General features: G+C 40.5%; 1 protein-coding gene across 2 annotated transcripts in view; it reads left to right on the forward strand.

Moving 5' to 3' along the window:
- cpne5a (copine Va) overlaps positions 1-14612 on the forward strand; it is a 266519-nt gene that overhangs the window by 73701 nt on the left and 178206 nt on the right. The window contains exons 4-7 of one of the 2 annotated variants that reach the window (XM_061903539.1): positions 77-180; positions 8914-8953; positions 9722-9736; positions 9903-9979. In XM_061903539.1, the coding sequence (XP_061759523.1) occupies positions 77-180; positions 8914-8953; positions 9722-9736; positions 9903-9979 (236 nt within the window). The remainder of the gene's footprint in view (positions 1-76; positions 181-8913; positions 8954-9721; positions 9737-9902; positions 9980-14612) is intronic. The other variant, XM_061903540.1, reaches the window with a different exon arrangement.

Consider the following 14612-nt stretch of genomic DNA (forward strand, 5'->3'; position numbering starts at 1 on the left):
GAGGAAGTAATGATGTGTCAGTACTGACATCCTCCTTGTTTGTCTGTTTGTGCTTTCTCTCCATGTTACCATCCAGTTTGGGAGAACAGAGGTGATAGACAACACGCTAAACCCCGACTTTGTCAGGAAGTACATTCTGGACTACTTCTTTGAGGAGAAACAGAACCTGCGCTTTGACGTGTGAGTTTTCCCTGCTTTGATCAGGTCCTCTGAGGACACACCAAGGTGTTCGTGTTCCACATACATGCCAGTGCTCCAAATCTTCCCTTTTTCTTTAAACCACAAGCTCAAACTCACCCCTCCACCCCTTCATCTCCTCATTCCCCGCTTCCTCTAACCTGACTCATTTTCCCGTCTTCTGGCTTCCCACCCTAGTCTCCGGATCGTCTCTCTCCTGAGGAATTATTCATTGGCACTGTGTCTCTATAGATGGGTGTAAGGGTGATACATATTTCATACCAAGTTTTATCCTTAGTCTCCCAGCTGCCAGAGCAAACCAAGTCTTCTAAAAGTCACCACGACACGGGTGCTTTGCTTTTCCACACAAATCTCCCTTTTTGTCCCAGTGAGTGGGTCAGAAAGGTGCAGTTTCATTTTGAGATCTTCGAGAATCAAATCAGAGCTGTTGGTGCACTTCACCTTCCTACAGATACTCGAAGAGATATGTTTTGAAAAGTCCTTTCTTTTGCTTCACCTCATGTATGAAGTGGACTTGCTGGTCTCCTGGGCGTTTTATTCTCTTAAAGAATTCATTTGCATGCTATCTGTGGATTTGAACAGCAGGGAGTCTATCCCTTCACAATTACAGCAACTCATTTACATCTCTTTTATCACAGAGGAGCGAGCCAAGGCCTTCTGGAGTTTAATTACTTTTACATTAACTTTGACTGGCAGATGCGTGAAACTTCAACTTCTCTAGTTTATTGTCAGCAATGGTTGTTACCTTTATGATTAAAACACCTGAAGTGGAACGCTTCCATGGTCGCACAAAACTTTGGGATTCCGAACAGTCTTCCTGTACGTCATTGTTTATTATTTATTGAATTGATCCCCACTAGCTGACGCCAAGGCGACTGCTAGTCTTCCTGGGGTCCATATACGAGCATACAAAATAAAAATACAAAGAATACATGCCTTACCAAACATACAAAGGAAAAATACAACATAAGATAAAGCTAGTACAACCCAGTATTAAACATTCATGTCATGTGGGCAGCTGCAATAGGTGTATCTTCAAAGCTGTCTTGAATGACAATTTACTTTGTGAGAGATTAATGTGAGATGGCAACCGATTCCAGAATGATATACGTCTATACATGACTGTATGTTTGAGGAGATTGGTCCTAGGAGCAGGAAGTGCCAAATAGCCATTGCTGGCATTCCTAGTGTCATGAATATGTGTGTTACTTGATTTTAAAAACTGTTCGTAAAAGTAATCTGGTGATTGATCTAACATGATAGTTCTAAAGAACATAAGTAGACTACAAAGCATTTTTTGTTCTACAGACAACCAGGACAGGCGTGAATGCATAAATGAAATATTAGTGCGCAAAGAACATTTATGTACTACTCTAGCCGCTCTGTTCTGAACAAGTTGCAGTTTGTTCAGGTCAGACTTAGTCGTAACGGACCATATTATAGGACAGTAATGAAGATGGCAGAAAACCAAGGACTGTATGACTTGACCCATTGTTGAGGATGTCAAGAAGGTGGAGCACTTCCTGACCATGGCTAAACCTCTTCCCATTTTCATTAAAATACTATCGATACAATCGGACCATGATAGTTGACTGTCTTATAGCACACCAAGCAGTTTTGCTGTTTTTTAACCTGCTCAATAGGTATATCTGACATTGAAATATGAAGCTGAAGGTCATCAACAACCATATGTCTGGATCCAAAAAGAATACTTTTTGTTTTGTCAATATTCACAAGTTTACTATCATTTACCCGGCGTGACACTTTTCTCCAGGTCCTGATTTAAGTTATTTTCTAGGTCATTTGAGGTAGAGGCAGTGTTGTATGGATTTGTGTCATCTGCATACATAACCACATTGGTGTTGTAACACAAGGAAGATCATTAGTAAAAATAATAAAACGTAAAGGACCTAAGCAGCTTCCTTGAGACACCCCGCAACAATTGTACTTGTGTTCAGATGGGCTACCATTATAACACACTCTCTGTGATCTTCCTGATAGAAAGCTCAACATCCAAGAAAGTGACATTCTATTAATACCATATTTTTTCAGTTTTACATCATTAAGTTGTGATCTCCGACATCGAATGCTGCACTAAAGTCAATCAGAACAGTACCAACCATCTTCTTGACATCCTTTTGTGACAGCCAGTCATCAGTCAGCTGAGCGGGAGCAGTCGATGTTGAGTGACCTTGCCTGTAAGCATGCTGGGAACACAACATCAGTTTGTTGTAGGCAAAGTAATCCTGAATTTGTTTGAAAACAACTTTTTCCATCAATTTACTAAGAACAGGAAGTATGATTATTGGTCCACTGTTTTTACCAGTAAAATCTTTATTTTTGTCCTTGGTAAGAGGGATGACCTTGTCCTCCTTCCAAACCGCAGGACAGACTCCGTATCTTAATGATTTATTAAATATATGAAAAATCGGAGTTGATACATGGCATGCCGCAATTCTTAACAATTTGCAATCTATCATTTCCGCCCCAGCAGGTTTATCAGATGGCAGTGATCACAACAATTTCTCAATCTCAGAACTAACTGGTACAAAATCGAACCTGCAGTTTTTACCCTTCATTATATGATTTTCAATTAATGTGCATGAGGAGGAGCCATCAGAAGGCATCATATTTACTCTCAGATTTTCCACCTTGTTTGTGATGTGAGACATTAGCATCAGCGGGTGTCAAAAGATGAACTGTTTTGCTTTTTCTTTGGTGTTTGCTTCTTTGCAACATGCATTCCGACATCATTATAGGATGTTAAGAAATATACACCACTGTCCCACATTTTTTAAGGAAAAGTGAATTTTTTTCCAGGTTTTTTTTTCCATCATTCACAATCCTTATGTGAGACAAGAACACAAGTCTTTCCCTTTTCTGTGCATTTTAAATAGTGAAAACTGCAAGCGCTAATTGACTAACCCAGTGTTTTTCAACCACTGTGCCGCGGCCCACTAGTGTGCCCTGAGATACAGTCTGGTGTGCCTAATTGGGTTAAAAATATATTTTGCAAAAACCAGTAATTACAATCCGCAAATGTGCCGTTGTTGAGTGTCTGTGCTGTCTAGAGCTAGGCAGAGGAACCATGTTATACTCATCCATATCAGTGAGTGGCAGCTGGTATCTAATTGTCGTGATCACAATATGCAGACGGGAGCTGGAGGCAGCGTGCAGGTCAAAAGGTATCTAACGTTTAAACCAAAAATAAACAGAAGGCAAGTGCAGATAAGAAAAGGCATTGAAGCTTAAAGATGGCTATGCAGAATGAAACTAAAACTGAACTGGCTACAAAGTAAACAAAAACAGAATGCTGGACGACAACAAAGACTTACAGAGTGTGGAGCAAAGAAGGTGTCCTCAGAGTACATCCGTACATGACATTACAATCAACAATATCCCCACAAAGAAGGAAAGCAACAACTTGAATACTCTTGATTGCAAAAACTAAGCAGGAGTGGGGAATAGCGCTCAGGGAAGAAATGAAACTGCTACAGGAAAATACCTATAAAACAGGAAAAGCTACCAAAAGACAAGAACTAAAACACTACACACAGGAAAACACCAAAAACTTCAAAATAAGTCACGGCGTGATGTGACAGGTCATGACAGTACACCTACTTTGAGACAAGAGCTATTTGGATGCATACTTGGTTATGATTTACATTAATATCCAACAATTGCGAGATTTTGACCTTCAATATCGGCAGCTGAGTTAAATTTTTAATGTTTTCTGCTGGTGGTGTGCCTCTGGATTTTTTTAATGAAAAAAAATGTGCGTTGCCTCAAAAAAGGTTGAAAAACACTGGACTAACAATTCCGGTAATGGGAATTGGTCTATTCCGCCAATAAAGCTCTTTAAAAAACTCCCAAAACCTCCAACAATCAATAAATGTCCATGCGTTAAATTAGTCTGATTTCTCAAATAGTTCGCCTCTAAATAAGCCTTCTTCAACCCGTTGAAACGCCTTCATCCAGGGGTGTCAAACTCATTTTAGCTCAGGGCCGCATGGAGGAAAATCTGTGCACACGCGTGCCAGACTATTAAAATCATGGCATTAAAACAAAAAAATAAAGACAACTTCAGAGTGTTTTTGATGTCTTACTTTGGCCAAGAAATAAAACAAACACATTCTGAAAATATTACAATAAAAATATAGAATATAGGTCATAGGTCCCCGGGACCCCATTTTGAAGATTCCTAGCGCCAACACTGATGGAGTATTGGTGCGTGCAAAACAGCAGGAGGCGGCTGTGGCCTGCAGTCCGGTTCTAATACTAATCAACTATCATCCAGGGGGTCATAGATAATACATTCGCGGACTTTGACACCTCTGCATTAATCTAACCGTGTTCGTTTTTTAAAAAAGTGGGACTAAAACACCTGGATTATGCGATTGAAAACCAGATCCTCCCAATTGGCGTGTGCCGCCGCAGGGACCCTTTGTATCGGGAATACGCCAGTCTTAACGCGCGAAATATAACCCGTAAAGCAGTTCCCGTTAAATAAAAACAAAAGACAACAATTGGAATAAAGAGTAGACTGTGTATTTACTTTACAAATTAAATGATTCCCGGGCACGGCCTCCACTGCTGCTCACTGTTCCCCTCACCTCCTAGGGGGTGTTCAAGAGTCATGGGTCAAATGCAAAGAATAATTTCGCCACACCAAGTGTGTGTGTGACAAATGAAAAAAAATAAAGATAAAAAAAGAACGTAACATTTTGTGCATCAATGGGCGAAAAAAACAGAAAGCAACTCAGAGAACTTCTTGGTTGTTGTGTCGTGTCTGTAACTCACTCTAAGATCATTTCTGATGGAGTCTGCTATTTAACATCAGCACAGCCATTAGAGGCGTAATAATTGTCATCTGCGCCAATGTTACAAGGACACAAGAATATTACAGCGGACACAAGAACTGGGCTTGAGTGTTGAATATATCATGTTTTGGTTTGACGTCAAAGGTCAACAAAAGCAATGCATGGGGACGGTGTGGTGCAGTGGTAGAGTGGCCGTGCGCAACCCGAGAGTCCCTGGTTCAATCCCCACCTAGTACCAACCTCGTCACGTCCATTGTGTCCTTGAGCAAGACACTTCACCCTTGCTCCTGATGGGTGCTGGTTAGCGCCTTGCATGACAGCTCCCTCCATCAGTGTGTAAATGTGTGTGTGAATGGGTAAATGTGGAAGTAGTGTCAAAGCGCTTTGAGTACCTTGAAGGTAGAAAAGCGCTATACAAGTACAACCCATTTATCATTAATCATTTATTCCTCCTCGCTAAAAGTAAATACGTGCCGCCAGTGTATGGGACGGGACGCACACGGCGTTTGACCAATAGTCACATTAGAGAGAGTGCATGGACTCTGGGACTTCACATGTTAGTTACCATGAATTGATTAACGTGGACCCCAACTTAAACAAGTTGAAAAACCTATTTGGGTCTTGCCGTTTAGTAGTCAATTGTACGGAATATGTACTGAACTGTGTAAACTGTACTGCTTCATATAATGTATTTTCTTCCTTTGCAATCTACTAATAAAAGTTTCAATCAATCAATCAAAGTAGGAAAATACAGAAACACGAACTATTTGTGAAATTAGACTAATTTAGTGCATGGAAATGTAGTGACTGCGTTATTTACAAGTAGTGACAGGTACATTCATGATAACTTGTAGTATTTACATTATCATGGTAATTTATTATCAGAACCTATTTCCTGGGTGCCTTGATTTCACAGAGCGCGTAGCAACGAACGTTCCTTCCGTCAACAGCAACAACAGCGTAGAAAGCACGTTTTGTGTTTGCAACTATTAATCATGTCAGACTTTGAGAGTCTTGGAGCATTATCCCATAGCACTAGTGCTAATGGTTTCATGGGCAAAATAAAAACCTAACAAAAGAGTGACTTACAATTTCCCTCCTCACTGGGATGCCGACTGATGGGATGTTTGTATTTTTCAGCACAATACGCGTGCTCTCCTTGAGTCAGTAAATTGTAAATTGCCCAAAGGTAAAATATGCTGAGAACAAATTAGTATCTTGCTGAGGTCTTCCAAGCGATGTTGGTCCGAATTCTATGCACAGTGTGTGGGATTTCCAACTTTGCTACAACTTTCTACTTTACAGGGGAGAGGCAAGATTTACAATATAAACTAGCGGTAACTTTTCAAACTCAAAGATAACACAGCAGCAACAGGAGCAGCTAAAATTACCATTACTTCACGATAGTAGCCAGAAGAGTACTGTGAGTGAGGCGCTGGGAGCAAGGCACTGAGACCAGAGAAGTTGTTCCTTGGTGTTAGTTCTTAGAATAACAATGTTGCTACACTTTGGTTGATATTTACGGCATGTAAATGGAGCATTGTTGGTGGTTTTTAGATGCTTTTTAGAACACTTTATAGGCGAACATGTGAACTCCCATTACCCAAATTGTTAGCCGACTCTTACTTGCAGTTTTTACTACCTAGAACTCACAAAAAAGGCAAAACTGCGTATTATTTTCTCAAATTGTGGATCTTTCAGAAAGAGTATTATATTGTGTTTGTCAGTAATTAAAGGGGAACTGTAACTTTTTATTTTTTATTTTGCGTATCATTCAAAATCCTTATGTAAGAGCAGAACTCATATGTCTTTCTTTTTTTAATAATAATAATGGATTCGATTTTATATCATGCTTTTCTATTATTGGATACTCAAAGCCCCCACAGAGAAGTGGGAACCCATCATTCATTCACACCTGGTGGTGGTAAGCTACATTTGTAGCCACAGCTGTCCTGGGGATAGACTTACGGAAGCGAGGCAGCCGGTTTGCGCCTCGGCCCCTCCGATCACCAACTATCATTCATTCATCATTCAGTCAACAGTGTGAGCGGCACGGGGGGCAAGGGTGAAGTGTCCTGCCCAAGGGCACAACGGCAGCAATTTGGATGTCAAAAGGTGGGGAGTGAACCTGCAACCCTCAGGGTTCTGGCCCGGCCGCTCTACCAACTACGCCATACCGCCCAATAATGCATATGCATTCTATTTTGCAAAATATGGCAAGTACAAGGTGGCTAACAATGTAGCTCATGGGAGCTACATTGCACCCCAAAAGCCCTCTGGAAAACACCCAAAACCACTAAGAATACTTTAGATGTCATGACCTGCATATTAACCAAGTTTTAGCGAGACTTTTTGTTATAAGCGCTAACGCTGAGGAACTATTTTGAGCGGCACCGTGAGGTAACTTGCTTATGCAACTATTGACATGATGAGCTGGTGAGCTCATGCATCGCCTCTGAGTTAGTCAAAGTTATGTTTGAATTAAAAATCATGTCTCTCACTTGCATAGTAGAAGGTTTTGGCCAAAAACCAGGAAGTTGGTCAACATTGACATTCAACTTGACCGAAACATCTTGAAAAAGAGACAAAATAACTTTCATTTGTGTCATGATCCGTGGCCCGAATCATGTTTTTGTTATGTTCTGTTATTTTTGGATTCCCTTAGTTACTGTTTTGTGCACCTCTGGGTTTGTTTTTGGGTTCTATGGGGATTAATTGGGTTCACCTGCCTCTGGTTAGTGGTCGGCATGCTCATCTGCAGGTGACCACTAATCAGAGAGCTATTTATTCACCTCTCTCGCCATACTCGTCCTGGCTTTTTTGTTTGCTTATGCAATAAGTTACGTGAGTATCGCCTGTCTCTATTCTATGCTAAGTGGTAGCCTTAGCCTCCCGTGCGATCGGCACATTTTTCCGTCAGCTTGTTTCCTGTTTTTTCGCACCTCCTTGATTTCTCAAGAATAAATCAGGTTCCTACCTGCAAGTCCTGTCCGGAGTGGTCCGTTTGCATCCCCGGGGAACGAACCTCGAAGCAAGCTGCGACCCCCCGACCGGTTTATTTTATTTTGTTTAACCCAAGTGAGGATTATGACTAATTATTTAGATGAAACACATTTCACATGGAATAATTCAAATTGTACATGCCAAAACAATGCAAAATAAAGAATACTGATGAATGAAGTGGATAAATGAATATTTAACATCACTTTTTGAAAAATGACTGCAAAGAGCGGCGAGGGAGGGAGGAATGGAACTCAATAGTGTTTCTCACCTTCTTTATCAAAGTGCTGGAACTTGCAACTTTCTTGATACAACGTCGTCAAAAAGCATGTTGTTTCAATGTTGTGTTTGTGTTGTAGTATATTGGTTGGGAAATTACCTTTTTTTTTTTTCTGTCCTGTCCAGCTACTCAGGCAAATCATAAAGTTGATGTAGATGTCCATATCGGCTGTTCAGATTTACTTTACAAAAAAGAACTATACATTTCAACGGTCAAATCAACGTCAGAACCCAACATAGATTTAATGTCGTCAAAGAGCATGTCGTTTAAATGTTATGTTTGAGTTGTGTAACATCACAACCTAATTTAACAAGATCTGAACGTTGTTTTAATGTCTTGTGTCTGCTGAGAATGCACCTGGGATAGGCTCCAGCACCCCCAGCAACTCCAAGAAGGACATGCAATCGAAAATGGATGGAGCATTTTTATAAAGATACATAACACATCTGGAAAGGGTGTTTTCATTGCAAGATGTCCACAATTGTCTTTTTTAAATTTTAGATTAAGGGAAAATAGTCTGCTTCAAACTGTTTGCAGAGTTTTTTTTTTTTTTTTTTAAACATGTCCAAAATGCTGAAGCCTTTATAGTAATCACTGCTCTTGGTGTTATTCCAGGTATGATGTTGACTCTAAAAGTCCTGATCTGGCCAAACATGTGAGTAAAGCCCCTTTACTGTGAACTTGGGAGTTTAAGTGGACATTGTAGCCCTTAATATCGCTCATCTTTGTGTGCGCATGTCTCTAACTGTTTGATTCTATGAAAATCAAAGCTGATGGCATCCAAGCCCTAAACAACATATACTTGGCTTAATTTCAAATGAAGACTTATTTTGATTTTCCTTTCACCTAATTCTTATGGATGTATGCTAATCTAAGTTACATTTGCATCACACATGATTATCAAAGCCTTTCAGCATACTATCTTTTCAATTTCCATTCTGCAAGAATCCATATAAGCTATTCTAAATTAATTGTATTTAGGCAATAAAGTGAAGTAATCCTTTAATTTACCCTGAAATGCTGGGAATTACAATGCACTTTTTATTTTGTATTTTGCATTGTACCAAACACCTCATTACTTGTGATGTTTGTGCCACTGTGCTGATTTAACTGTTGTGCTTTTAAAAGCCGTCATGCTGTAAAAACAGAAGGCTGCTCAAAGCCTTTATGCCTTCGCTGCTCCACTCGCTGTCCTCTTGTGGGTTTCTTTTTAATTTTCCTCACACTTTACCCCCTCTACATTACACCGAGATGCTCTTCCACAAGTCCACCTTTTGCTCTCCGTGTTTTTTTTTTGCACTTGGTTTGAAGACGCCGTGACTATTTGAGTGGTGTGCCTTCTGTTCCATGATATGCTCTGTTGTGTCACTGCTGCTGCCCGGTCTCTCTCTCTCTCTTCCCTCCTTCTTCACCTCGGAAAAAGCCAAGCGACTTTAACGTACGTGTCTGCCTCAGATGTCCTAACCTATAACTGCACAATGCTTATAATGATGCTCAACTCCTCACCGACTCCCCTTCTTACTCCTCCGACCCATCTGAACACACCCACCATTTGCCCCAACCTGTGCCTCTGTCCATCACACTTATTGTCCCCCTCATGGCAGGACTTCCTGGGGCAGGTCTACTGTACACTTGGGGAGATTGTGGGCTCACCTGCGAGTCGCTTGGAGAAGCCTTTGGGGTGAGTTGCCTCTTTATGTCACTGTTGGTTAGTTTCTGTTTACATTTGACTGCATTTCCATATCAAATCTGTACAATCCCACTTCTAAGCATGCCTTCGTTTGACTGCTGGTTGTAAAAATAGGCTGCACCTTGACAAAGTGCTACAATAGGACGGGGATTCGATTAACTGACACATGAAATGTGACACATTTGCATTATGCACAATCTACTTTAGTCGCCAGTAGAGTAGAGATGCGCGGTTTGCGGTCACAACCGCGGAGTCTGCAGATAAACCGCGGGTCGGGCTGGTGACATGACGAAAAAATAGATTTTAAATAGATTCGGGCGGGTGGCGGTTGAACCAATTCGGAAATATATATTGTAATAATCCCAGGAATGTAGGCTCATAAAACTTCTTTGTTTGTCTTGTCTTTATTGCACAAGATGTAATACAACCACACAACAGCTTTCATGTCTCTAACGCTTTTCCAGGGACAACTCGAACTCTCACTTCCTGTCGATAACGTCACTTTCCTACCTTTCCCGGAAGTCCCGCCCCCCAGCCAAAGTCATTGGCTAACACCCCGTAGCCAGCCGCTACATTATACATAGTTAAATGTTATGTTGAAGAGGTTCATTTAGCCTACTGACGTGTATTTATAAATGGTTGATTTATGTAGGCTAGTAGATAAAGTGTTGTACCTGACAACTCTTGATGGTACAATCCATACATCACGTCACAGACAACGTCACGCTAACATCACGTGACACCTCTGATGAAGGCTGCAGAAGCAAGGTAGCCCAAACTTGTAAGGTACAACACTTTACCTTACTAGCCTATAGAAATCAACCATTTATAAAAAGTTTAATGTTGTTACCCACATACGAAAAACAAGCAGCACTCTTTGAAACAGTATGTGGGCATACTTTTATTTTGAAGTGTCTCGTTTGGTCTGTCGACGGATGTAAGGAAGCTACTTCCGGGTATGGCCAACGAGGTATTTGTAATTTGTTGGTATTTTACTTGGTAAAATGTTTGATCCACATGCTGTGCATGTTATTATTTTTATGTTTGTAACGTGCTTTATTAATTACAGTTTTCACGGTGAATTTGAAGGGAAAGTAAGCTTTCAAATAAATCAGTTCAAGAAAGCCATTGTGTCTGTGCTATTTGGAGGGAGTTACACTTTCTAACCTCACTAATGCCTTGCACCGTCTATATTAGATATATAACAACGGGCGGGTTGCGGGCGGGTGTGGCTTTGATGAAATGTTGGTTCGGGTGGGTGGCGGGTGGATGACGACTTTAGTGATGCGGTTGCAGATGATATAATTGCCTCTCCGCGCATCTCTAAGAGTATTGAATATTTAAAAACCTTTTTTTCTGGCATTCTCAACTTTGACCAGAGTTAGGCCATGTCCACTCAAACACAGATACTTCATGAACGCATACCTATCACTGCGTTTAGGCCTCTTGTCCACATGCAGGAACATACTTTTGTCTTTGAAGAAGCAGACTTGCAAACGCTGGCAAAAGTGTAGAGATCCAAAACTCTCCGCTTAGCGCAGTGGTTCTCAACCTTTTTTCAGCGATGTACCCCCTGGGAATTTCTTTTTAATTCAAGTACCCCCCAACCAGAGCAAAGCATTATCGGTTGAAAAAAAGAGATAAAGAAGTAAAATACAGCACTATGTCATCAGTTTCTGATTTATTAAATTGTATAACAGTGCAAAATATTGCTCATTTGTAGTGGTCTTTCTTGAACTATTTGTAAAAAAAGATATTAAAATAACTAAAAACTTGTTGAAAAATAAACAAGTGATTCAATTATAGATAAAAAATTCTACACATAGAAGTAATCATCAACTTAAAGTGTCCTCTTTGGGGATTATAATATAGATCCATCTGGTTTCATCAACTTAATTCTAAACATCCATCCATCCATTTTCTACCGCTTATTCCCTTTGGGGTTGCGGGGAGCGCTGGTGCATATCTTAGCTACAATCGGGCGGAAGGCGGGGTACACCCTGGACAAGTCGCCAACTCATCACAGGGCCAACACAGATAGACGGACAACATTCACACTCACATTCACACACTAGGGCCAATTTTAGTGTTGCCAATCATCCTATCCCCAGGTGCATGTATTTGGAGGTGGGAGGAAGCCGGAGTACCCGGAGGGAACCCACGAATTCGCGGGGAGAACATGCAAACTCCACACAGAAAGATCCCGAGACTGGGATTGAACCCAGGAGTACTCAGGACCTTCGTATTGTGAGGCAGACGCACTAACCCCTCTTCCACCGTGAAGGCCCTAATTCTAAACATTTCTTCACAAAAAAATAAATCTTTAACATCAATATTTATGGAACATGTCCACAAAAAATCTAGCTGTCAACACTGAATATTGCATTGTTGCATTTATTTTCACAGTTTATGAAGTTACATTCATATTTTGTTAAAGTTTTATTCAATAAATATATTTATAAAGGATTTTTGAATTGTTGCTATTTTTACAATATTTAAAAAAAAACCCTTGGCATACCTTGAAGTACCCCCAGGGGTACGCATACCCCCATTTGAGAACCACTGGCTTAGCGTTTGTGTGTGTACACGGCACAAACGGAGACTTGTGATGACATCACAGTTGTGCGCTGTCATTTCCAAGCTCCACAACACTGCTTTGCTGGCTTTAAACACATTATTAGAGGACTTAATGTATGTTTCAACGTAAACATGTTTCTCTTTTCACTCAACATTAATAAAAAAGTCACCTCAAAATGGGCTTTTGGGTGCCAATGACAGCTAACGGTTTTGGATATGATCACTGTGGAACCTCCACCTGATGGGACAACTTTGACAAGCAAGATGTTTTTAGTCCTTGTTTAACGACAAATCATGAAGTTCACTTAAATGTCTTGCTTCCAGTGTTGTAGATGGAGCCAAGACGTGACCAAGCAACTAAAAAACAAACCATAATGTAGCGTCCTCCTTGTAGTGTGTACTGATGTTAAAGACAATTTACACTTCATTACACAAGTACCATATCACTATATCCATGAATAAATGCTTCATAATTCCATGAGAGTTTTGCAGCGGCACACTCACGTCCGTGCGCTTTATTTTGGCACGTCAACATGCAAAATGGTTTCCTTGGCTCGTTAGTGCATGCAGATTTTAGACATAATATACACTTCACTGCACATGTAATACATCACCATCTGTGACGTGCGGTGAGGTTCATGGCTGGTGAGGCACTGACTTCATCACAGTCAGATTTACAAACATATGAGCCCTAAAGAGTATCTTATTCACCATTTGATTGGCAAGCAGTTAACGGGTTATGTTTAAAAGCTCATACCAGCATTCTTCCCTGCTTGGCACTCAGCATCCAGGGTTTGGAATTGGGGGTTGAATCACCAAAAATGTTCCCCGGGCGCGGTGCTGCTGCTGGCCACTGCTCCCCTCACCTTCCAGGGGGTGAACAAGGGGATGGATCAAATGCAGAGGACAAATTTCACGACACCTAGTGTGTGTGTGACAATCATTGATACTTTAACTTAACTTTACACATACAAACTGTAGCACACAAAAAAACACATTTAATTAAAAAAAACGTTACTATAGTCTTACCTTTACTTAGAAATGAAGATCATGCGCCGCTCCTTTTGAACAAAATTATCGATAACTTGTTTATAGAAGTCTTCCTTATCTGTCTTCAGTTTTAAAAGTCTCTCTGTCTTGATGGAGATCTTCCTTCAATTATTACCTCCTGTTTCGATAGAATGTCCAGTTTAGAAAACTGTTTTATTTTAGATATGTAATTCTAAATGTTAAAAGGCCAGGCGAGAGGAAAAAATAAACGATCGCTGCTAACTGTTGCTGCTTGTTGTCACTTCTTCTGCAGCTGAGTAGTCGCAAGAATGATCTCTGGGATCACTTGCGCCCTCTGCCACCAGGAGGCGGGATTACTGCGAGCCTCACCCAGTGCGTCTTAGTAGCCTTTTTATGATTGCCCAGCACAAGAAATACGTTACACACATACAGTTGTTGACAAAATACACTGTACATAATATACCTCAGCTAACTAAACTATGGAAATGTCTTATATAATTCTTATAGCACTACGGTCTCACTGCACAGCAGGCCAGCAGTTAGACGAGTCATTGCCCAACCCATGGTGAGGCTCAACTGGCTGGTGACTCGCCGCAAGTAAATCTCAGTATTTGAAGGGCATATGTGAAAATTCAGCGATTTTGAATAAAAAAAATCTGAAAATGGTGAAGTTAAATGGCAAATAACTTTATAGTATAATCACTGGATACATATAACAATTCAAATTGTGTATTGTATTTTTTTTTTCTTTCCATGATCAGCATGTTACTGAACACGCTATAATTCTATGAGTGTTGGGTTTCAGCAGCAGACGCATGCATTCACTCTTTAATAATGTTTCCAGGGATCTGTGTACGTGCAGGCTAGTTTTAAAGATAATGTACATTTCATTGTACGTCGATAGCAGTGTTTTTCAACCACTGTGCCACACAAGTGTGCTGTGAGATATAGTCTGGTGTGCCGTGGGAGATTATGTAGTTTCACCTATTTGGGTTAAAAATATTTGTTGCAAACCAGAAATAATCAATCAATTTTT

Source organism: Nerophis ophidion, linkage group LG06, assembly GCF_033978795.1.
Source record: "Nerophis ophidion isolate RoL-2023_Sa linkage group LG06, RoL_Noph_v1.0, whole genome shotgun sequence".
Taxonomy (NCBI): Eukaryota; Metazoa; Chordata; class Actinopteri; order Syngnathiformes; family Syngnathidae; genus Nerophis; species Nerophis ophidion.